The following is a 22,428-nucleotide window of genomic DNA, read 5'->3' on the forward strand; positions in this document are numbered from 1 at the left end:
CGTGGGTTTCCCATCAGAGGCACAAAAGCCCGGATTCTTTCCTTTGTCTGAGGCTGGATCTAGACTTGTTTTCCAGAATCTCGAGACACATGTGCCACAGGAGCGTCTTAGCCTGGGGGAGACTCCGTTTCCATGTCGTTGGCGCCGCCTGGTGGTGGAGTCGTGGAGCATTCTCAACTGCCGCGGCTACAGTCCGGCTACAGTCTTGAGACCTGGACTGGAAATGATTCCCCAGGGCCCAAGTTTACATTAGATCTGGGCGGGAGTGGGGGTGAGTGATATTGGGAGCTTCTGCTCGCCTTGCACAGGCTTTGGATCTTGCCTTCTCCCACCCCCGTCTTTCCGGACCCCTCCTTCAGGCCCCCTTTCCCGTGTACCCTTACCCTTCACCATGCAGACAGATCTCCGGTTGAATAGCTCCCACATCGGCGGGCAAAGATTGAGAGTCTGAGTCTGGGGGACGGAGGGCAACGAATCCAGACTTTATTGTCGGGGAGAAGGAAAAGGGAAGACGTGGGTGGGGGGCCGGGGTTGCTACATTGTCAAGCAGAAAGAGTTGATGGGGACGGGAAGGCCAGTGGGGGCCCGTCCCTCTCTCGTGTCGGCTGCTAGAAGGGCTGACGATACGGAAACCACAGAGGGGTGGGGTGGGGGGAGGGAGGTCACGCCCCCGCCCGAGTTGTGCAGTGGAGGTGTCTGGTGGGAGGGACAGCCATGAGGTCTAGGAGCTGGGACGGGGAAGGCTACAGACTCAGCGAATCCTGCGGAAAGGGGAGGGGCGGGGGCGAGGCTTCTATTGCTTTTTGCTCACAGTTTTGCGGAAGGCGAGGCGGGGGTGGGCTCGGACTGGACACCCCTTGCCCCCCTCGGTACCCCTTGGGCGATGGGTGCTGGTGAAAAGAATGGAATCCAGACTGGGGAGGAAGAAGGTGAGGGAAGGGTCTGTAGGGGCATCTACTTGGTCCCACCCAAGTGCCAGAGATGCCCCCAAGTGCTGCCCCCTATGATGGGCCCAGCTAGACCTGGGGCTGGGGCATGGTGCGGGGCGGGCACAGTGAGGTTGCAGGCGGTAAAACCAAAGTGCTTCTGAGGGACCCAGGATCCCGCCTGCTCCCCTCCCCCTGCGGAGGATGGGGGTGTTCACGGAAGCGCTTCAGTTTGGGGGCAGGGGCCGGAGTCCCAGAGTCCGCTTATTGCCAAGAAAAATCCATTTCTGCCCCCCGGACTCCGACCATGGCTTGTGAACCCCGTTTTGTGCTAGGTTTGGGGGGGAAGGGCTGAATGGACATGGCTTTTGGGAGGGGGGGTGTCTCCAAGGGGGCTCGGGGTGAGACGGCCCCCCCTTTTCTAGGGGAGAGGGAAGGGCAGGGGGCGGGGTTCCCTGAGATCTGGGGTGTTCCCCCCCTTCTGAAGCCCCCCTCCCCCGCTACCCCTCCCCTTTCCTGGAACCCCGTACCTCGGGGTGGGGGGGAAGGAGAGAGAGAGATCATTCAGGGAGTGCCGGGAGTAGGGGCAGGCTTGGAGCCCGGAGGCCTGGGTCCCGGCTGGAGGTGGGGGGGGAGGTGTTGAATGGGAGGGGGTTCGGGGTTCAGGTCAGTAGGGGGAGAAGAGGATGGGTCCGTGCGCAGTTCGGATGGGCCCGGGTGCCGGGTGGAGCAGGGGGTGGGTGATCGGCGGTCCCTGGAGAAGAGGTGCGGCTGGGGCCGGGCGCAGGGACAGCGGGGAGCCTGCTGCAGCTGCCATCACCGCAGCCACCGCTAGGGGGCTGGGTAGCAGGCCTCCCGCCAGGGACTTGGGCAGCTCCTTGGAGAAAGTCAGAGTGCCCTGCAGCGGGGAGAGGGGCGGGGAAAGGGAGACCGAGGAGTCATTCTGCGGCCCGCAAACCCCACCCCTCCCCGTACCGGCCCGCGTCCCCTTCTCCTCCCAGCTCCGGTCCCCCAATTGCCGAATTCTCCAGGGCCCAGGCCTCACCGCCAGCTCCCCCGCGCCTCTAGGTTTCTTGTGACGGCTCAGCAGCGGGTTGGGCTTCCCGGCCACGCCGTCTCGGTGCCGCCGGCTGGAAATGTGCTGCGGGGTGGGAGTGGGGGTGGGGGTGGGTAGGGAGGGGCAGTGGGTAAGGGGCTGTGAGCCACCCGGAAAGGAGTAACCGACGAGCCGGTAGGCACACCCAAAACACCTGGCCCCGCCCCTTCTGTGGTCCCAAGGGAAGGACCTGAGAGAAGCGCCCTCACCCAAGCTCCCTGTTTGTGAGTAGAGCTCCCTAGAATTCCCAGGAAAGGCCTTGGACCCACCTGTTTCAGTTGGACCTCCGAGTTGACCTTGACATTGCAGATCTCACAGTGGAAGGTTCGGTCCTGGGCAGGGGCCTCTGGTTCCCCAGGAGTGGGGGGCCCCAGACGAGGGTAAGCTTTGATGGGGCCCAGCCCACTTCTGGCCTCCAGAATTGTCTTGTGCTTAGTACCTGGGGCCCACAGAGGGCAGAAGGTAAGGGGTGGAGGAAGACTTCTCCAGGCCTCCTCGGCAGCAAATACCCACCTTCCCAATTGAAATAGGGGGAAGCATCAAGTGTGGGGGGGGGGGTTTCCAATCCCCTTGGGACATCCCCAAACACAAGGTAGGTCAGGGGAGAGTCACAGGTCGAGGAGTTAAGCAGAGGGGGGACTGAAGAAGTAAGTGGGAGATGATTAGGGAGGGAGATAGGCTGGTAAGTCTTGGAGGGGCCCGGATGTTGGAAGCCAGGGGCATTAGAGGTGGGGAGCAGGAGTGGGCTGAGGATAGGGGAATAGGGGTCGGGGTGGGAGAGTCCTTACCTTTGTTATGAGCCTCAAGCTGGGACAGGGAGTTCACTGCCACCTTGCACAGGGCACAGTAGAGCAGCCGCTTGGCCTTTTCCTCCTCTTCCTTGCTGCCTCCAGGCAGGGAAGCTGGGGCTGGAGTGCCCCCTTCGCCCTTGGTTGTACCCTGACCAGTCTCCGGAATGCTGGGAGGGGATGGGGAGCCAGGCTGTTTCTCTGGGGATCCTGGGGCTGGACCCAGTCCATTCTCCATGGAGACTGTTGTGGGGGGAGAAACATAGGGGTCACCTCAGATGGTTTTTGGAGGAGATTCTTTATGTGGAGGAAACCCACCCCCATTTCCTGGAGGGCAAGGGCCCAGGAGTCCCCACCCTGTGACAACATGCATGCTCTCATGCCCTGGGCCCGAGCCAGATGTGGTCTAGCTGCTGCAGGCTGGGTGTGAGGCTCCAGTGCCTGGCCCATTCTCGAGAAGCTGGGAATGGTTGAGGGGTCCAGCCGCAGTGGCTTCCCCTTCAGGTTGAAGCTGGCAGCCAGCCTAGCCCTGGGGAGAGGCATGGAACAAGGATTCACCCCTCACTGCCTGCCAGCCAGCCTGGGCTTCCTGCCTGGCCAGCCCCTTCCCAGAGTCCTGCCCAGTCCCCAGGGAGGCATGCCAGAGAGCTCTAGGAAGGGGCAGAGGCAGCGTGAGGAGAGGTCGAGAGAGACAGTCGCAGACACGGCAAAAGGGAAACAGAAACAGCAGAACTGGAGAGGGAACAGGGATGCAGGCTGCTCTATAATTCATGGCTTGATTAAAGATGCACGGGCCCCAGGCCTCAGCGCTGGGTTCTGGCCTCTGTACAGGGGAAACTCTAGCACTCCCATTCTTGCTCCAGCAGCCGATCCAGTTTCCGGGTTGTGAGACCGCAGGCAGTGGGGGTGGGGCACTGGCAGAAAGGGACCTCCTGACCCCTGCACGTGTCCCTTTGCTTGTCCATCCTGTGATCTTTCCCTTTATTTCTCTTACTCGTTTGACATCCTTGACCTCCATTCCGATCCAGATAGCACACCCACGTCTCAAACTGGACAGGGCTTCGTGGTTTACAAAAGTAGGGCAGGTATCATTATCTCCTTAGAGATATCCTGTCGGAACTAACTAAATGAGGTAATATGTATAAAGCACTCAGAACATGAAATGTTATCTACCACCACCACTATCAGAGTCATCCCCATCTTGCAGAGATGTTGCCAAGTTAAAAAAAGGTGACCAGGCTAAGAGCAGCCAGAGCACAATTAGAACTCAGCTCACCTGCCTGCCCTATCTGTTCATCCCTGAGGGACGTATGTATGTGTGTGTGTGTGTGTGCGCGTTGACAGTGGGATCCTGGTTCCCAAGCTGCTGATGTGGATGCCTGGTTCTCATTCTACTTGGGGTGGGGCCGAAAGGACAGGCAAGGATAAGGAGGAAATGGGGATGTTTAGTCTTTCTGGAGTTGATCATGACTGATATCTGATGTGGCAATCCCAGCATGAGGGGGGCTCATATCCTCCTGTCTTGATATTCCTTCCTTCCAATTTCTTGGCTGGGAGTAGGACTGAAGATGGCCACCAGCCATGAGGGAGAAAGTCTCAGAGTTGCTTTTTGTAAACCTGGGAAAGACCTCCAAGATCTTAAGGTCTCACTCCCAGGATGCAGACTGGGCCAGAAAGGTCAAAAGATCAACCAAGATCATCCGGGGTGTTGCTTGAGTGTCCTGAGCTCTCAGTCTCCCCAAGGGGAAGCCCAGTGGGCAGGCCCTCAGATATCCTGATTCCCTCCCTGTCCCTCTCCCCAAGATGAAGAGGCCTCTCCCTAGATTTGATGGTTCCCTTTTTCTTGAGGAAGTTTGCCAGGTGGCCTCACCCTAGCCCCTCTCTGAGTCACTGGGCGGTGGGGAGGACAGACAGTGGGGACTCTGTTGAGAGGAGCTGGGGCGGGAGTACGGGTGACAGGATGGAAATTTTGCATCACTGTGTTTGGCTCCAGGACTCACCTTGGGTAGGGGTGGGGGGGGGGTTGAGGAAGAGAGAGATGAAAGCAGAGAATTCTGGGAAGCAGGCAAAGAACAGAGACAAGAGCAGTTGAACAATGTCGGGGTATTCAGACACACCTGGGCGGGGGGCTACGCCATCCCCATTTGGGGGGGTGCTGCCTGGGGGAGCTGGGTCTCCAGGTTCCCGGACGCCAGGCTCCCTGCCTCGGGTCTTGGCAGCCTCGATGCCTTTGACTCTTCGGGCGTGGCGATTACCCTTGTAGTGTGCCTCAGCCTGGCTCTTTAGGGATGAAAGAAAAAAAGGGAATCTGAGATCACCTTTCATCCGACCATGCTCCCCACAGAGTTCCTTCAGGTCCTCGGGGTGGTCTCAGGAGGCTGCAGTGAATCTCTTACTATACCAGTGGGATGTAAAGCCATGCCGAGGAGCCCTGGTTTTTCCTGGGGCTCAGACTAGCTTCTCAACCTTGAGTCGCTGGGAACCTGGATCCTCACCTAGCCCAGACTCCACCCTACCACCACACCCAGGGCCTGGCTGCTGACTCAGGCTTCTCACCTAGTTCTGGGTGAGGGAGGGTTACCCCAACCTATAATAGAATTCTAAATGGGAGGGGACCAGCAATCCAGCCAGCTAGCAGTCTCTTGGCCCCCTGGCCTTCTATGCGTGTGTCGTGTCTCCCGGCCTCTGGATCCAGGCTGCACTGCTTCTACACTCAGGCTAAGAGTCCCAAGAGCCCTGAGGCCTGGGCCCTACCCTGACTACTCCCCCCTGGTTCTCATTTTTCCTGAAGCCTCTGTGGACACCCTGGAGGACCCTGGCCCCAAGCCCAGCTCTGGAGATAGAGACAGCAGCAGAGACAGCTGTCAAAACAGAGCCACTTGGTGGGGGAGGGAAGTGGAGGGCTGCCTACTATTGGCCCCCTGCCCCTCTAGTCCTCCACCCTCCACCAGGGAGTGGAGCCAGGGTTGGGAGAGGGGATGCCTGGGGTTGAGGTAACCGAGAGGCCTAAAGCTGGGTTGGTCCTGGTTCCACCCCCACCCCCACGTGCACCTCCTGCCTAGAACATACAGTTCTGGAGCCACAAGGTCACCCAGACAGGGATAGAGTAGAGATAAAAAGTATGGATAGGTAGGGAAAGAAAACTGATACCCCAGGGGTGAGGCAGTGGTGTGCGGAGCCTGGCAGCATGGTGGGTGTGTGCGCGCGCGCGTGTGGACTGGGTAGAGAAACAGAACGTGCTTTATTTCCCCCTACTCAGCAGAATGAGGCTCGGCTGTTTTTCTCCAAAAGCTCTCAGAACCTGCACCCCACAAAGTCTCCTCTAGACCCACACAGAAGTCCCGAGGGAGCCTCACAAGGAGGACAGGACAGCTGGGAGGCGGGACACCTAGGTTCTGCGTTTTGGGTGGCTTCTCTCCATGGAAAGTCCCCCACGGGAAAGGACAGACAGAGGAGGAAGCCAGGTTAGAGTGAAGTGGGTGGACCAGGGGAGGAGTTTAGCAGAGGCCCCGGAGGGCACAGGCTCTGCAGGGGAGTCAATGACCTAACTCAGCCCAGTGCCCAAGGACCAGTGGGCCAGAGGCCACTCTTGCACCCAGACGTGATGGCCACCTGTGTTCTAGGAAATTATGAGCCAGGGATGTCTCTCTCAGTCCCCAAGGGAGGGAAGGGTCAACCTGAGAGGACTGGCCGACTTCACGTTGAAATTACAGCCACCGCTTGTCCCTCTCAAGTGCCTTCCATCCGCCCCTGCCCCTCCTACAGTGTCCCCATTCCCTGCTCTTCCCGATATCCCCTTTATCTCTGCCCCCCCCCCCCCCCGCCCCAAGCTCCTCTGCCCTCTGCTCTCCCGAGATCTCCAGGCTACTGCTGCCCCACCCATTTGGAGCAGCAAGTCTTCTTACCTGCGAATTGAAGCGGATCTGACAGACATTACAGGAAATGATGGGCCGCTTGGTCTTGAGCAAGGGTCCCCCAAAAGTGTGGGAGAGCACAGCCTTCTGCACAGGGTCCATCTGCGGAGGCAGGCTGGGGTGAGCCAGGAACCCCAGCACAAGCTTATGTCCATCATCCCCCACATTGGTTGCAGCTGGGTTAAACCAAAGGGCTCAGAGCCTCGTCCCTATCCCTCAGTTTGCCTGAGGGTTCTGAGCCTCAGTCCCCTGATCCCCTCCAAGCCCAATCCTCACCCTACTAGAAGGGCCTTGAGAGACCAACTGGCCCAGTGCCCCCATCTGACAGAATAGAAGTGGTTGGCCCAAGGTCACACGACCAGTTAATAGCAAAACTGGTACTTGAACTTGGGCTGCTGTCTCAGTTCATCATACCATGAAGATCCAACTCTGCCTTTTTGATGTACAGCTCGGCCAACCCACCAAAGGCCCACTGATGGGAAGTCCCAAAGCACCCTAGATCCTATGGCCTTCAGCTGAGGCCTCTGAACTCTTTGGACCCACTCCGGGGCAAGATGTCTACCAAGCCAAGCGTTTGGTCCCAGGGGACAGACATTCCCAGGTTCCCATCTCTGGGCCCCAGGTTGCCCTAACATACTCCCTAGATCTCTTTAAGGCAGCAGGTCTAAAGGGAGTAAAAGAACTCAGGAGAGAGTACATGGCTGTAGTGAATAATGGGGGTTGGGGAGGGGGGCAGGACCTAAGAAGCTGGGCTGGCCTGAGGCAGTGGAGAGATCTTCTGAACTCTTCCTCCCTTGATCACAGGGCTTCTGGGGCAGAGCTGTGGGGCTGGGCGTGATTAGGAACAGTGTTGCCCCCACCCTGGGTCAGCAGATGTCTTTGCAGTCTCCTGCCAAGAGTTCACATGAGGAAGGGAGAGGATGGGAGTTTCTCTCTGAGGCCTTCAGCTATCAAGGGATGAAGCCAGGGGCCTAGAGGCATGAAAACTGCCTCCCTGCACAGTCCGCCTCCCTTCTGGCCCCCTAGGCAGCCAGGGAGAGGCGAGACTGGAATGCACCCGAGGCTGAAGAGGATTGGGTGATGGCTGGGACCTCTCATAAAAACAGAACGAAATTAGAACTGAAGCCTGGTCTTCCCGGTGGAAGGATCAAGTGAAAAGTAGTTTCTGGGACCCGAGGGGTCCTTAGCTCCTCAGCTGCGGCCCTCCCCTATGCTCAGGTCTTCATGGTTCCCAGTAAGACACTGGTGAGAGACAGGCATGTGAAGCAGGGAGAAGGTGGCTGGAATCTGGAAAGTCCACAGATCCTGGCTCTCCCCAGTAGTCTCACTGGCTGGTTGGAAGGGGGCTTTAGCACCCCTGTGACATGGGCTGCCTCATTTGGTAGACGTAGAGGCGGGAGCCATGACCAAGTTCAGATGACTCGTCTGGCTGACAAGTGTCCATCTCTTGGCCTGCCCTTGGCTGGAAGCAGCCCCTTTCAGTAGCTCACTTTTCACCTCCTGGAAGCCCAGGTCCTATTCAAAGAAAAGCCAAACAGGGGAAGAAGGGGTGTGACTGCGGGTGTCTGGGCAGGCTGTGATCAATCTGTGCATGGGTGGAGTGTGAAGGAGTGTCATGTGCTGTGTGCACATCATTTATGTATCAACATTTCTGTGTCGGGGGCTTTGCCGATGCCATGAATGGTCAGGTTGTGCAATCTTCAGCTGTGTGTTTATCTGTGTGAATGTATGATGTGTTTGGCAGAAATAAAGACAGACCAAGTTGGAGACAGGCTTTAATCAGAAAGGGGAGACAGATGCCTGCTCTCAGCTCCCAGTCTCCAGGTGTTAGTCCTCCCTATGCAGAGACACCCCCCTCCCCCTGCCCCAGGGTTCTCCTCAGCCCCTGGACTTCCTCATATGCTGGGTGGGGAATGGAATTCAGCCCAAACAGAAACCCAATCTAGGCCAGGAAACCTAAGTCGATGACAGCACTAGGGAGAGAGGAGTGGGATGGAGAGGGGACAGCAGAGGCCAGGGTTCTGTCTCTGCCCCACCCATCATCCCAGCCTGCTTCCCACAGTGCCCTGAGGACGACCTGTGGGCTGACCATGCCTACATACATCCCAGGAGAATGGTCCCTGCCCCACCTGGGTCCCTCTTCCAGAGTGAAAGCCTTTTCTCTTGCATACACTCCTCCTCAGGTTTAAGTCCATAAACACCAACCAGGGGTTGGGGAGTGGTGAGAAAGAGGGTACCAACCCAGTGCGCCATGGGTCCCTCCCACCCTCTCCTCCAGGAACTGAGGAGACACCAGGCTGAAGGTGAGGGCTCCTGGGCCCAATCCCTGTGCAGGTGGAACGTGAGCCACTGAAGTGCCGCTCCAGGCCAAGGTCAAGAGGCCCTGGTGACCTAGATGAGGGCTCTCTGGGGAGGGGTGGAGGCCAACATCTCCCACAGCCCATCCCACTCCAGAGCCCCTACCTTGGGATTTTGGCCTAGACACTGCCTGGAAAGGGCCACAAAACATTCCTCTCCCACCTGCCCTCCAACAGCAGACATGAAGGGGAATCGCTCCCTAAAGCTGGGGCAAAATGAATCAGGAAGGGCAAGGGGGAGGGAAGGGAGGAAACCAGATCAGGAACAGGAGAGGGGGCCATGATTATATTTCCTTCCATTGCCCTTTATCTGATGGAAACCGCTGCCCCATGTTTGACCACCCCACTTCCCCATCCTCCCCCCACCCCCAAATAAAGGTGAAAAGAGAAGGAGGGTGCAATCTCGGGGATGGGAAGACCAGAGGGACAGGAAGGATTGAAATAGGAAAGAGAGTGAGCTAGGGGGTGTCTAAAGAGCAGGTGGAAGCTGGTGGGGGAGGGATGCTGGGAAAAGGAAAGATGCCGGGATGGGATAAAAAGGATCTAAGCGGCGTGGTAATTTGAGGGTACATGTAAGACCTGATGGGAAGTCTGAAGATTTGGGGGACTCCAAGGATCTGAGAAGCAGAGGTGGGGGTATCCAGTATGGTGGCAGTAGTCTGGGGGGGCCAGCTGGGATCCAGAGATTGGCAGGGACCGCGCCAGTTATGGGGGATGGGCCAAATAACCCGAGGACCGGGCGAAAGGAGAGGTAGCCCGCCCGCCAGGGGCGGGCGGGGATAGGGTGGGGGGGCGCTGCGGCAGCGGCGGGAGCCAGGGAGAGAGGAGGGGCCGGGTGGCTTACCCTGCGGGACCCCGGGGGCCGCGACTCCATGGCCCGGGGTGGCGGACCCGGGCGGGGCACCCGAGCCTGGCCGGGCCGGGCAGGCCGGGGACGCGGCGCTCGTTGCCCGGGTGGCTCGGGGCTGTGCGGCCCGGCCGGCCCGAGAAGGGGAGGCGGTGCCGGCCGGGACCGGAGCCCGCCCCGGAGGCGGGGCCGAGGGCGGGCCGCGGACGGGGGCGGGGCTAGGGAGCCTGAGCAGGAGGAAGGGGGGCTAGGGTGAAAAGAGGAGAGGAGAGGGTGTCCGTATCCGGATACTCGTTCCAGGGTGGTAGACCTTGTCCTGGTGAGGGGCTGCTCGGTCCGGCGATCGGGCATTGACCAGGTGACCTCGGCTTCCTCCACTGAGGATCCTTGCTGGGTTCCTTGTCCCCACCAACCCTAATGGACGGCTCTATTTCTCTAGCTCGGACATTTCTCCTGTCTTCCATCCCTTCCACCCTGGCCCTCGCTCCCTTGTTGACAACCCCTTTTCCGAGCCCCCAGACTCGTGTTCCCTCTGCACACGGCCCCTGTGCCCTTTTTACATGTCACTTCCCTTACTAGGGATGGGAAATCGAGCCCAGGTACCTAGGTGTCAGGCACTGCTCTCTCAGTGATTCCTCTGAAAGGTGGAGCTGGGAGGCGCCCAGAGCAGAAGCGACCTCATACTGGGGACAACGTCCCTAACCTCTTCTTCCTATCTCCTCCCCTCGCCCGCCACCTGCTGGACAGCTAGGTTCCCAAAGAGCTTATGTTTCGTGCACTTGCTGCCCTCTGGCGGTCAAGTAGGAGCAGCACTGGGGGCTCAGGGGCAGGAGGGCAGAGCCGCTCCCTCCCCCAGACACCTCCTCATCCTCTCCGAATAGGTCTTAGGATTCCCGCTCTATCATCTCTGGTTCTCACCCTCTCCCATTCCGTCTAGGACAGAGAGATGAGTGAAGCAGCGGACTGAGTGTAGAGAGAGGCTGTCTTTGGGAGACAATGAGAGACGTCCAAGGGCAGAGGAAAGCATAATACAGGGAAGGGTCTAAGGGGTAGGAACTGCCCCAGTGGGAGAGAGATCTGGAGGTATTGTATTAGTCCAGAATCCATTAGCCATGAATAATACCACCACCACCACCACCTAATGTTGACTGAGCCCTTGGAATGTGCCAGCCTCTGTACTGAGCTCTTTGCATGGATTATCTAATTTAATCTTCACAACCACTATTCAGAATAAGTACTATTATTATCTTCATTTTATAGACGAGGGAACTGAGGTTTAGAGAGGTTAAATAATTTGCCCAAGGTCATAAGCTAGTAAGTGGCTGAACTGGGATTTGAATTTAAACCTGGGCAGCCTGACTCCAAAGCCATGTACTTAACTGCTGCACAGTACTGCCAAAGGTCTGTCTGCAGCTTTTCTGCAGTCCTCACTCCCCTGCAGAATTTGACACTATTGATGCAGCCCGCCACACTCTCTCCCTTGGCTTCTCCAACTCTACAGGCACCAGGCTGCGTCCCTAACACCCCCCTCCAGTGGCTCCCCCACATCCTTTGCTGGAGCCTCCTCCTATTCCTACTACCTAATTCTGCTTATTCCAAAAGGCTGAGTCTTGGCCTTTCTCTCTCTGGTCCTCTCTTAAATAAAAATAATAGCAATGACATAATAATAATCATAGCCGCCAGCACCAGACATCCACTTTGTGCTAGCTATTCTGATTATGTAATACGATTCTCGCAACAGCCTTGTGAGTCGGTACTATTACTATCTGGTAAAATTCGGGTTTAGAGTAGTGAAGCCATTTGCCTAAGGTCACACAGCCAGTGCTCTCGGAATGTCAATTCAAATCCTGCCAGTCAGATGCCAGAGCTGGTGCTGCTCAACACCCTGCCGCACTCTCCGAGCTTAGCAGGGCTCATGGCTTTAAATAGCTAGTCCTCACTAGAGGCAGTCGAGCCATGAACCCTGGGGGAGTGAGAAACCCTGAACTACCCATGCGAATTGCTTGGCTTTGTGACCTTGGGCAAGTCACTTAACCTCTCTAGGTCTGTGTTTCCTCATCTATAAAATGGGGGAAATGATGAGAGACCTAAGGGCAAGCGTCAATGAGGTGTGTAGATGGGGGAAGTATTCCCAGCACCTTCTGCTCCAGTCAAACTGAATCAATTGGACCCCCTCAAGTGCTCTTTTCTAGCTCTTATTCATGCTATTTGCTTCAGTCTGGAATGTTCTCTAAGGCCCCTTTTAAAATCCTACTAATAATTCTTCAAAGCCCAAATCCTATGTCACCTGCTCCGGGTTGAATCCCTTTTTCCTCTGTTCTCCTTTTCCTGCTCAGCTCTGGTTGGTCCCTTAGGCACCACCTCATTCAGCAAGTCTTTCCTGACACCCCTTTGGACTCCCATACAAGCTAAATGCCTCTGACGCAGCTCTTTTCACCCTACAGGGTAACTGTTAACTTATCTTTCCTACTAAACATGAGCTCCCCAGGAGCACAGGCTGAGTCCTGTGTCCCTGACACCTGGTACAGTGCCCAGCACATAGTAGGTGCTCAAAAAATTTTTTTGTTCACTTGAACCATCATTGGTTTCTCTGTCACAATATTTATAATTCTGCCTCTGTTTTGTGTTCTAGATTGCTGCATACATTTCTATATTTCTCCCCTGAATAGAAGCTCCTTCCAGACTGGACCATATCAGCAGTGCCCGGGGGGCTCAGTCGGTTAAGCATCGGATTCTTGGTTTCAGCTCAGCTCATGATCTCGCAGGTTCGTGAATTTGAGCCCCGCATCGGGCTCTCCAGCTGTGAGCACGGAGCCCACTTGGGATCCTCTATTCCCCTCTGTCTGCCCCTCCTCTGCTTGTGCTCTCTCTCTCTCTCAAAAGTAAACATTAAAAAAAAAAAAAAACAACAAAAACCCACAAACTCTTAAAATTGAACCGTATTGTATTTACCCTCACGTCTCTATTTTATCTAAAACAGTGCCTTGCTTATAGTCAGTACTCCATTTTCTCATCTGTAAAATGGATTAAACAATAGCTACCCTATAGGGTTGCTATAAAGACTAAGATATGAAGGATACTTTGTAAACTCCAGAGTGTAGTGCAGATGTTGGTTTGGATTCTTTGGGAGGAGTTTGGAGGAAGCAGCTGTGGTATAAAGAGAACTCCATTTGGAGTCAGATGCTACGGGTTCAAATCATACCTTAGGCACATACTATGTCAACGTAGATACGTTACTAATCCCTCCCGAGCGAAACAGGAATAACAACGTCTACTTTGTTGGGTTGAGGTGAAGACGAAATGAGATCAGGTATAGAAACATCTATGGCAGTGCCTGCTGCATGGTTGATACTCAGTACACGTTTGCAGCTGAATATGGTTTGATGGTGGGTTATTTGCGTGGACTAAAGCCGACTTCCCCTGAACCTTTAGCTCTAGCCCACTTTCTAGGACCCAAATTCCAACTGCCTGCTGGACGTTTTTGGCTCAATGTCCCACTGGTTCACCAACTCGCCATGTCCTAAAGTGAGCTTCACAGCTTCACCCCAGACCAGCTTCTTCCTCTAAACCCCTGCCTCTGTCGAGGTGACTTCTCCCTCCTAGCCACAGATGTTTGAATCTTGGAGTCAGCCTTGACTCATCCTCTCTCTTCTCCCCTACCCCCAAATATCAGTTGGTCACCATGGCCTAGGAATATTTCCTTGGAAACAAACCCCTTGCCCTTCCCCCTTCCTATATGCTCACACTGCCACTACCACTGGCCCGGTGTGGCCTTCCAGGCTGCCGTTCAGGCCCACCTTGGTGGGACAGCCTCCTCCAGCCTCTGCTCCCTTTCATCCAGCTGTCCCAATCACCTTCCTCAAACACTGCTCTGACAAAGTCATTTTGCTGCTTAACAATGGATAATGGCTCCCTATTTCATACTGTATTAAATCTAGACAACTTTGCCAGGCCTCTAAGCCCTACCCCACTGATCCTCCCCACCCAACTGTGGGTTCCAGAGAGCTAGAATTTACAAACAGGCAGGCTTGTGACCCTGCTTATCCCTTCCTTCTGGATTCGGCACCTGTCACCCCTCCCACCTCCCTGCAGTCACTATCACCCATCTGGGTCTCATTGCTTCTCTAGATGGTGGACTCAGTGAGATGATTCATATAAAACATATAGCACAGGGTCTGGCTCAACAAATAGGAGCTATTATTGTTATTGTTGCTAATAGTATACCAGATAGCCAACAACGCTTGTAACTGACTAGAGACTAGAAGTCCGGGGAGATGGGGTCCTAAGGAAAGATAAGGAAGTAGATAGGAGAAGCAGGGAGGGGTGAGTCAGAGTGAAGGAAGGAGCTGGGGTCTCAGGAGGGTAAGGTGGGCAGGCAAGCTGCTACTCACAGTGTTGTAGTTGCCGAAGAGGCCCAGGGTAGGGGCTGGCTCCAGTGGGAAGGGCAGGATCTGCTTGAGGTCCAGTGGGGGCTGCATGATGGGGGGCTGCCGAAGCAGAGGGAGGGGCCCTGCACGGCTCAGGCTGCCTGAAGGGCAGAGAAAACATTACGTGGGGCAGGAAGATTGAAGCTTGGGAGCCCCACCCAAACCTGTCTGTCCCACTCCCCGGCTGGGGCCCCCACACTCAGAAGTGTGACCCCCATGCGCACACACACTTCCCCTGCTTGCTAGCTCCGGAGCAATGGAGCACGGTGCCCTGTGGGCCCAGGGGAGAGTGCAGACCAGCCCTTCCCTTCTGGGTGGTTTTCACTTCCCCCTTCTCCAGCCTCCCTCCCCCAAGACCTTTAGGCATTTTACAAACCCAGGAAGAGGACAGACCTTCTCTGCTGGATCAGCAGGACTCAGGGAGCCCCACGGCTCTGGCCACTCCCTTCTTCTGGTTTTGTTTCTCCCCAAGGAATCCCAAAGGTGAGGTCTCACCCCAGGGGGGACAGGGTCAGGTGGGTGATTCCTCCCACTGCCCAGAGGGGAATGTTGAGGTCTCGATTTGGAAGAGGGCCGCTGAGTCTCTCGGGCTGCCCAAAGAACTGTGATCTGTCCTGGCTGTTCTTAGTTAATTGTTGACATCTCTGGGGGTAGGTGATAAGTGAGTGGCGTTTGCCCTGGGAGGTGGACTGCCTGGGCCCATTCTCAGAGCCCCTTCTCCCAACCTTCCTGTCTCCCCCCAAACCCCCTTGTCTCCCTGAGAGTGTTCAGCTCCAGCACCGCAGGAGGAACCGCCACCCGGGCCTCTGGAAGGGGAATGCCTGGGTCTGACCCCAAGGGGAAATGAAAGTCCAGGCCAGCCACTCCACTACCCACCCTCCCCTGAAACTTTTTCTCCTCCCCTCAGAGCCATGGGAGGAACCTTGCCAGGCTCCAGTGGGAGGAGGCCAAAGGCCCTGAGGACCCCTCTGGGCTTCCGCCAGCCCAGCTCCCTTCTGTGACCTCGCTGTCCACCAGTCAGGGAATCCTGGCTGCCCTTCCCTGCTCTAACAACCCCCTGCCAGCAACAGGGGTTCCCAGGAACAAAGGCAAAGCCAGGAGGCTGCAAGTTTGGCCCCGTCCTCCCTTGACCTTACTGGGGCAGAGGCTACCCCAGGATCCTTCCCTGCTCCCTCCACAGAGACTGCCCCTTTGCATACCTTCAGTTTCTGGTGCCTGCTGCCCCCAGGCAGTGGCCTGGCCCCGGCCCCCCAGGGGCCTGGGCCTGACAGCGTCCCCTTCCCTTGGTTCTGCCCCCTGCCCCCTCCCTTGCCAGCCCCCTCCCCCCCAAGTCCAGTCAGTAGAATCAGCCAATCAGAGTCCTGGAAAAGTGGGGCAGAGGGGAGGGCGGGGGAGCAGGGATTAGGGAATGGGAGGCGAGAGGGAGGGGGTGGGGAGGGCTCAGGCACAGCTGGGGGCAGGGAGCTGGTCCAGAAAGGTCTGGAGGGGTCTGGCTCTTCTGCCAGGGTGGGTGGCCAGGGTCCCTGAGGTCAAGCTTGGGCTCTAGAGGGCTAAGGGTTTGAAGGAAAGGGCAGGATGCTTGGCTTTGGCTCTTGGGCAGCTGGAGGTCTGTACACCCTGTGTCCATTCCCTCCTCTGCCATCTCAGAGTTAAGATGGGGTAGTGGGAGAGCAGAGAGAGAGAGAGAGAGAGAGAGAGAGAAGAGACAGACAAAAGTGAGTGAGAGAGAATGGGGAAAAAATGACAGAAGCTGGAGTAAGTGATTGAGAAAAGGGGCAGAGATACTGAGAGAGAAAAGAATAGTGAACAATGGAGAGATGGAAGACAGTGAAATGAGAGAGAAAAAAAGAGACTGCAGAAAAGCTGGACACAGGGCTAGACCCCAGGGTGGAAAGACTGACAGAGAGCAGAGAGCAAGGAAGGGAGCGAGAAGAGAGGGACAGATGGTCTGAGGGGCAGTTTGACCACCTCCCCTTCCTGGTCTGTTCCTTCAGGGCTCCTCCCCCCATGCACAACACCCCCCCCTCCACCCCAAGCCTGGCACACCAGACCAGGGCAGCCTTAACGAGCCCCGGGCAGCATCAGGAATGGTGAGAGAAACCTGAGCGCTCCCAGAGTCCCCGGCACCCAGCACCCACCCCTAGCAGCTGGTTTGGGGCTGGCACTTGCCCCGCCCCAGAGCAACCCAGCTCCTTGACCCTTTTCCCAGCTCTAGATTCTCTTAAGCCCCCATTCCCTCAAGCCCCCATCTCAGAAGAGACAGATGAGTTCTGGAAAAGGGAATAGAAGAAAATACGTATTGTGGAGCCGCTATGTGCCAGGTAATGAGTTCTGAGTATTATCACATTTAATCTCTGAGGCAGCTATGATTCTATGGGGGTAGCTGATACTATTTTTCCCACTTGACGTGCGAGGAAACTGAGGCTCAGAGGAGTTAAAAACTTTGGCTCATGTCACATAGCCTGTAAGTATCAGAGCTGGGAGCTAAATCAAGATCTGCTGCAAATTCTTTCACTGCTACATAACCCCCGAGGACTCTAGTGTCACTCAGAAGGGATGGAGGTCCCAGCACAGACTTCCATCTTGTTCAAGGAGAGGAAGGTCCCTGCATCTTCCTGGGGTTGGAGGAAAACAAACAGCAGTGATTCAGTGCCCTATGGCCAGCAACTCCTCTCCTCCAGGACAAGAACCCAGGAGGGAAAGGGGTGGGGGGGGAAGGGGGAGGGAGGATGGAGTGAGGCAAGGAAGCAAGGTGGGTAACTGGACATTCGTGTGTCTCCCCATTTTTGGGTCTACTGAGCTATGAGATGAGGAGAGGGGCAGATGGCAGCTCACGGGCCGAGTGGGCAGAAGCAGAGCTCTCTCGTTTCAGGTAAGCCCAAGCCTCAGTCCCCTCTCCCTTTTTCTGACAATACTAATAGTTGCCACTTGTTTTTTTAACGTTTATTTTTGAGAGACAGAGAGAGACAGAGCGTGAGCGGGGGAGGGGCAGAGAGAGAGGGAGACACAGAATTCGAAGCAGGTTCCAGGCTCTGAGCTGTCAGCACAGAGCCCACGAACCGCGAGATTATGACCTGAGCCAAAGTCCGACGCTTACCCGACTGAGCCACCCGGGCGCTCCATAATAGTTGCCACTTTTTGAAGGCTCTTTACGTGCCAGTCACTGGACATACACCGTCTCCCTGAGGTTGTCTCCACTGCTCAGAAGCTGGGGAACTAGCTCATTTGGCAAATGAGAACAATAGTACTGCCTCAAGGAGTTGTTGAGAGGATTGAATCTATGTAAATTGCTGGCATGCCACAAAGGGAGCTAAATAAATGTTTGTTAAATGAATGAGTCCTCATCTTATCAATGAGGACAATCAGCTTTGAGAGGGGGAATTACTTGACCAAGGTCACACAGCTAGTGAGGGATGTGAACCTGTCTGTCTGGCCCCAGAGACAGGGTTTTCAAGCACTACACTTTTGTAGGTAGACTAGGGATGGGGTATTGGAGGGAAAGGCAGGTACATAGTAAGGTCTGGGGAAGCAGGAAATCCAGGGCTTCTGACATCTGACTAGGTGAGGTCTTCGGGCAGGTTTGGAGGGGGTAGGAGATCGAACTGGAGTGCGTGCGTGCATGCGTGTGTGTGTGTGTGTGTGTGTGTACACATGCATGCACGTGTTCTTGCATGGCACACAAGTCAGGCAGGGCAGGGAGGAGCTGGGGCCTGGCTGGGGCAGGCCACTCCAGAGGGAAGCTCATTAGAGTAATTACCTCCAGCAGATAGAGCCCCACCCAGCTCTGTGGGGGAATTGCCAAATGCTTTATTAAAGACAGTTCCCAATGCACTTTAGAGGGGATGAACTCTCAGACCCTTGGATGGATGTCCATCTGTCTCTTTCTAGGTCCTACCTAGCCCTAGGCCCTTTGATCCCACTCACACCGAGCCACAACCAAGCCACATCCAACTCCTTCCATCCCGCTGAAATCTGGTCTTTTTCTTCCTCCCTTTCCCAGAAATTTTGGCCAGGTCAGAGTCTCAGCCCCTTGGCTGTCTTAGGTCAGGTCTGGGGCCTCGAGCCCTTGTAGTAAAGAAGGGGAGTGTCTGCCTTGAGCTAGCTCAGGGAGGGGTCCTGTCTGGTAAGAACAGGAGCCAGGAGAGGTGTTAGGGTAGGGCTGTGGGTTAGTGCTGGTCTTGGAGGTTGGGCCAGGATGAGAGTGAGACGAGATATATGGTTGGCGTTAGGGTTGCAAGTTGTATTAGGGCCCTAACCCCAGGTGGTGAAAAGCCTGGATCAGCACTGGGTTAAGATGGGGGAATTAGACTCTGGAGCCAAGGGAGGAACTGGATTGGAGACTGGACCGGGATCTCATCTCTAATCCATGTCTTTTTCTCTTCAGGCCTTTTGGCCTCTTCTCCCTCCCCAGCAGTGCCTGAAACGGGAATGAGGGGAGAGCCTTGAACTCCTGCATCTTGGGTTCTTGACCAAATCCCATGTTTCTGTTCCTTTCTGCCTTGACTTCCCTCATCTGGACAGGAGGCAGGTTGAGGGCTGGAAAGGCTTTGAAGTCAAAGATTAAAGGAACAAGGGGATGATTATGAACAACTACTTAAAACATCATCCTTAATAACCCCAGGGTGGATGTAGGTGGGGGCGGGGCCTAAAGGGAGGAGGTGGCCAGGAAGGGAAGAGAGGGAAGATCCCTGGGAAATCTTCCCAACCTGACAGGACAGGGCCTTCTTGGATGCCCCCTCTCCCCATGGGACCCAGTTGGAAAGGACAGTAAGAAAGGCCCAGAACAAGGAACGGAGCCCAGAACCACCATCTGCTTAAACCTGGGCCCACAGTCTAGATCTTAAGCAGGTAGGCCGGGCCCCACCTGCTGGTCAGGGCCACCACGTACATGGACTCAATGGGCCTCAGTATTTGGAAGCTGGAAGCCTACAATGGCATGGCCCGGGGTGGGTGGGTGGGGGGAGGGGGGTGGGCAAGGCCTGAGCCCTGGCTGGCAGTTTCCTCCCTCTCTCCTTTCCTCACAGAGGGCTAACATGCGTGTGGGCCAGCAGGCTTCCCACCCCTCTGTAGGTGGGCACAAGGAGTGAGTTAACTACAGTGTCCTGTCCCACATCGGGCAGATGTGGTGGGGGTCCAGTTGGCAGACCCAGGCATTTTTCCTGTGGTGGGGTCTTGGTCAGGCTTGAGCAGGTCTCGGAGGTCGTCTTTAGAGCCCACTGACCAGGGCAAGTGTGGCTCACACTGGTTTATTCCGGAAAAGCACGATGCTCCCTCTGGGGCCCGTGCCCAGGGTGGAGCCTGCGTCCAGGGTGGGGCCAACATGCAGGGATTGCACACGTTGGAAGAATGTGGGGCCTGTGCTTTGGGGACCTGAGTCCCAGATGTGATGGTGAGGGTCATTTTAGGCTGGGGATAGTCTTCATAGTTGGGTGGGGAGTCTCTTCTTTGCTGGAGATACTCATGGGAAGGAGGCAGGCACCAGTCATTCACACCTCTGTTCCCTCATTCACTGAATAGGTATAGTGGAGTGTTAGGTGGAGCAGGCAGACGTAACATGGTGAAGGAGTGAGGAGGTACAGGAGGAGGAGAGAAAGAGAGAGAGGAAGGAGGGCAGAAGGGGAGAAAGACCACTAGTGGGAAGTCAACAGGGATCAGACGAAAGAAGGGAAGCCAAAGAGCAAACTGCAGAGGGACCCAGCAAAGGCCGGGCAAGCCCTCCATTGGGAGGCAGGGAGACCACAGGTGTCTGGGCCCGGTTGTGGGGGGGGCATCTCCCATCATAAACAGGGCCCAGGAACCGGCCCAACCAGGGCAGAGGTCAGAGGTCAGAGGACACAGCAGGCCAGCCTACTATTGTGGAGGCAGGGGCCTGGAGCCCCTGGAGCTGAGGAGGAGTCCAGACGCACAGCTAGTCCCTCTCCTCCCCCACCCAGGGGCTCCCTCGCGATGTAGGTCATGAGGATGGGGTGGCTGTGGCTGAAGGGTTGTCAGAGTCCCGCGGGGGCTCCCCTCCCCCATCCTTACTCTCTCCATTGCCCCTTGTCTCCTGGCGCCCCTGGCCCAAGGCAGGGGTGGGGGTGGGGGAAGAAGGAAGAAGAAGGAAGCTGGGAAGGAAGGGCCCAGGCAGCCAGAGCAAGGAGAGAGCGGGGCAGGTCCCGGCGTGTTGGGGCAGGATGGCTGCGGAGACAGGATCCGAGCCGCAGGGGCCTGGGAAGGACAGTTTCCCATCCCTGCTTCTACCCAGCCCCCTTATCTCCAGCCCTCAGGTTCCCACCTCCCACCACACACACCTCGAAGCTACACCCACCATCTTCTCCCCGCCCGCCCCCCACTTCCTCCTTTCCCTCTTATCCTGGGCCCAGAAGGATGTCGGAGTGTCTGAGCTAAGGGTGGGGGAGGGAGAGTGTGTGCGGGGACGGGTCAGAACCTTTCCCTCAACTCCACTAGGCCAGGACCAGCCCTCTCCCCCAGCCTCTCGTAGACCGTCATATAATATTCATGAGCCTCATGAATACGCAATATCCTCATTATGGGGCGGGGGTCTCACTCGGCTCTGCTCTCTCCTTCACCACTCCCTAAATTACCCGGGGAGACGGCAGCGTGGGGAAGAGGGGAAGAGGGGACCCCCAGATGTGGAGCCAGATGAAGGGGGAGGGGGAGCCGGTCGCTGACGGGCGGCCGCAGTCACCGCGGTGCCGGGAGGTTGGGGGGGTGACCTACTGAGAGGGACCCAGGAGCCCGGAGCCCAGAGCCGCAGAGCCCACTCACCGAGGATCATGCTGGGGACCCAGGCGCCCGGGGTTCCGCGTCGCTCTGTCCCGGGGGCCGTTCTGGCCGGGCTGGGGGTACAGGGGGAGGAGTCGGGGGAGGAGCAGAGGCCGGCCCAGGCGGAGCGGGGGCGGAGCCCGCAGCAGGTGAAGACGGGAGGAGGGGGAACCCGGGCACCCTGGGCTCCATGAGGGGGCGTCTTGACGGTTCCTCGCCCCTTCCTCTCCTACTGGCTGCCCCTGGGTCTCCTGGATTTACCGTGTCGCTGCAGCCAGGGCCGGGGGAACAAGACATCTACAAGACGGTGTGAGGTGACGGAGGAAGCTGGGAACTAAGATGCCTGGGTTCCTGGGAAGGGCTGAGTCTGAGGGCAGGAAGTCTGGTCGTGGGCTGATATAGGGTGGGGGATGCCTCAGTCCTCTGGGGAGGGATGGAGCCTGGGATGGGTGTGACACCTGGGTCCTCTCCGGAGTGACAGGCTGGGCAGGGTCGGGGTGGGGGGAGTGCAGAGAATGTTAAGGTCCTTTGTTTCTTTGACTTTGGAGCAGGATGCCTGGGGGCTGGGTTTCAGGGATGAAATGTGGGGCTGAAGATGGGTCACAGGTTGATCTCTGGCTGGGGTTCAAATGCCTAGGTCCTCAGGGAAGGTCTGCATGAAGAGAGTTGCAATCAATGCAAAGAGGTGGAAAAAGAAGCTTGCCACCGAGATGATTTATTAGGGCAATCAGAAGATGATAGAGGATCCAGAATTGAGACTCAACCCTGTAGAGAGGACTTGAATTGGGGTGGGGATGGGAGCACCCATCAGGCATCAGGGTCTGAACCCAGGGCATTCACCAAGGTGAGTGTGGATTGTAGAGGACTAGTGTGTGTGGTGAGGTGGAGGGGAGGATGGAGAATAGGGACGAATGTATGGGCTGGGGAGTGTCGGGGGGGAGTACAGGACACTGGATGTATTTTAAGGACCAACAGGGGACTCGATTAGAGGTGGGCAACTGGGACCCCAGCATGAGGCTGGAGTCTGGGAGTCTGTGAAGTGTCTGGAGAAGATGCAGCTGCCACAGCCTGGACCTGTCTGTACCTGCCCCTAGAGGGAGGGCGGCAGGAGGACTTCCCAGAATGCCACACGGCCAGCTTCAGGCCAGCCCCCGCGCCAGAGGGAAAGGAGGTGTAACTGGGAAGTAGAACGCTTGGGATATAAGGAGGGTGGAGGCAGGGAGGAAGAGGTTGGTAGAAGGGTGTTGAGACTGGAGTCTTGGAACAGTCAGGGAAGGGGACTGGGGACTGGCATTCCTGAGTTCAGCA

General features: G+C 56.6%; 1 protein-coding gene across 5 annotated transcripts; it reads right to left on the minus strand.

Moving 5' to 3' along the window:
• Positions 1-459: 459 nt before the first annotated feature.
• Positions 460-21,421, minus strand: ZNF385A (zinc finger protein 385A). 5 transcript variants are annotated; one of them, XM_027036351.2, is made up of 8 exons: positions 21,124-21,421; positions 14,320-14,456; positions 6,716-6,826; positions 4,928-5,090; positions 2,811-3,053; positions 2,292-2,461; positions 1,972-2,067; positions 460-1,824 (listed from the first exon to the last, which is right to left on the minus strand). In XM_027036351.2, exons 1-8 carry the CDS (start codon positions 21,131-21,133, stop codon positions 1,594-1,596), a joined length of 1,161 nt encoding a protein of 386 aa, XP_026892152.1. In that variant the 5' UTR covers positions 21,134-21,421; the 3' UTR covers positions 460-1,593. The 5 variants fall into 5 exon arrangements, with proteins under 5 accessions (XP_026892152.1, XP_026892157.1, XP_026892154.1 ...); XM_027036356.2 differs by lacking the exon at positions 21,124-21,421 and adding an exon at positions 15,555-15,690; XM_027036353.2 differs by lacking the exon at positions 21,124-21,421 and adding an exon at positions 14,749-15,093.
• Between the last annotated feature and the right edge of the window lie 1,007 nt (positions 21,422-22,428).

This window comes from Acinonyx jubatus, chromosome B4 (assembly GCF_027475565.1).
Source record: "Acinonyx jubatus isolate Ajub_Pintada_27869175 chromosome B4, VMU_Ajub_asm_v1.0, whole genome shotgun sequence".
Lineage (NCBI taxonomy): Eukaryota > Metazoa > Chordata > Mammalia > Carnivora > Felidae > Acinonyx > Acinonyx jubatus.

Coding starts and splice junctions, on each gene's coding strand:
- ZNF385A (XM_027036351.2), bottom strand. Junction 6,827..14,319: donor TCTTCGGCAACTACAACACT/GTGAGTAGCAGC, acceptor CTGCCTCCGCAG/ATGGACCCTGTGCAGAAGGC. Junction 3,054..4,927: donor TGGCGTAGCCCCCCGCCCAG/GTGTGTCTGAAT, acceptor CCCCCACAACAG/TCTCCATGGAGAATGGACTG.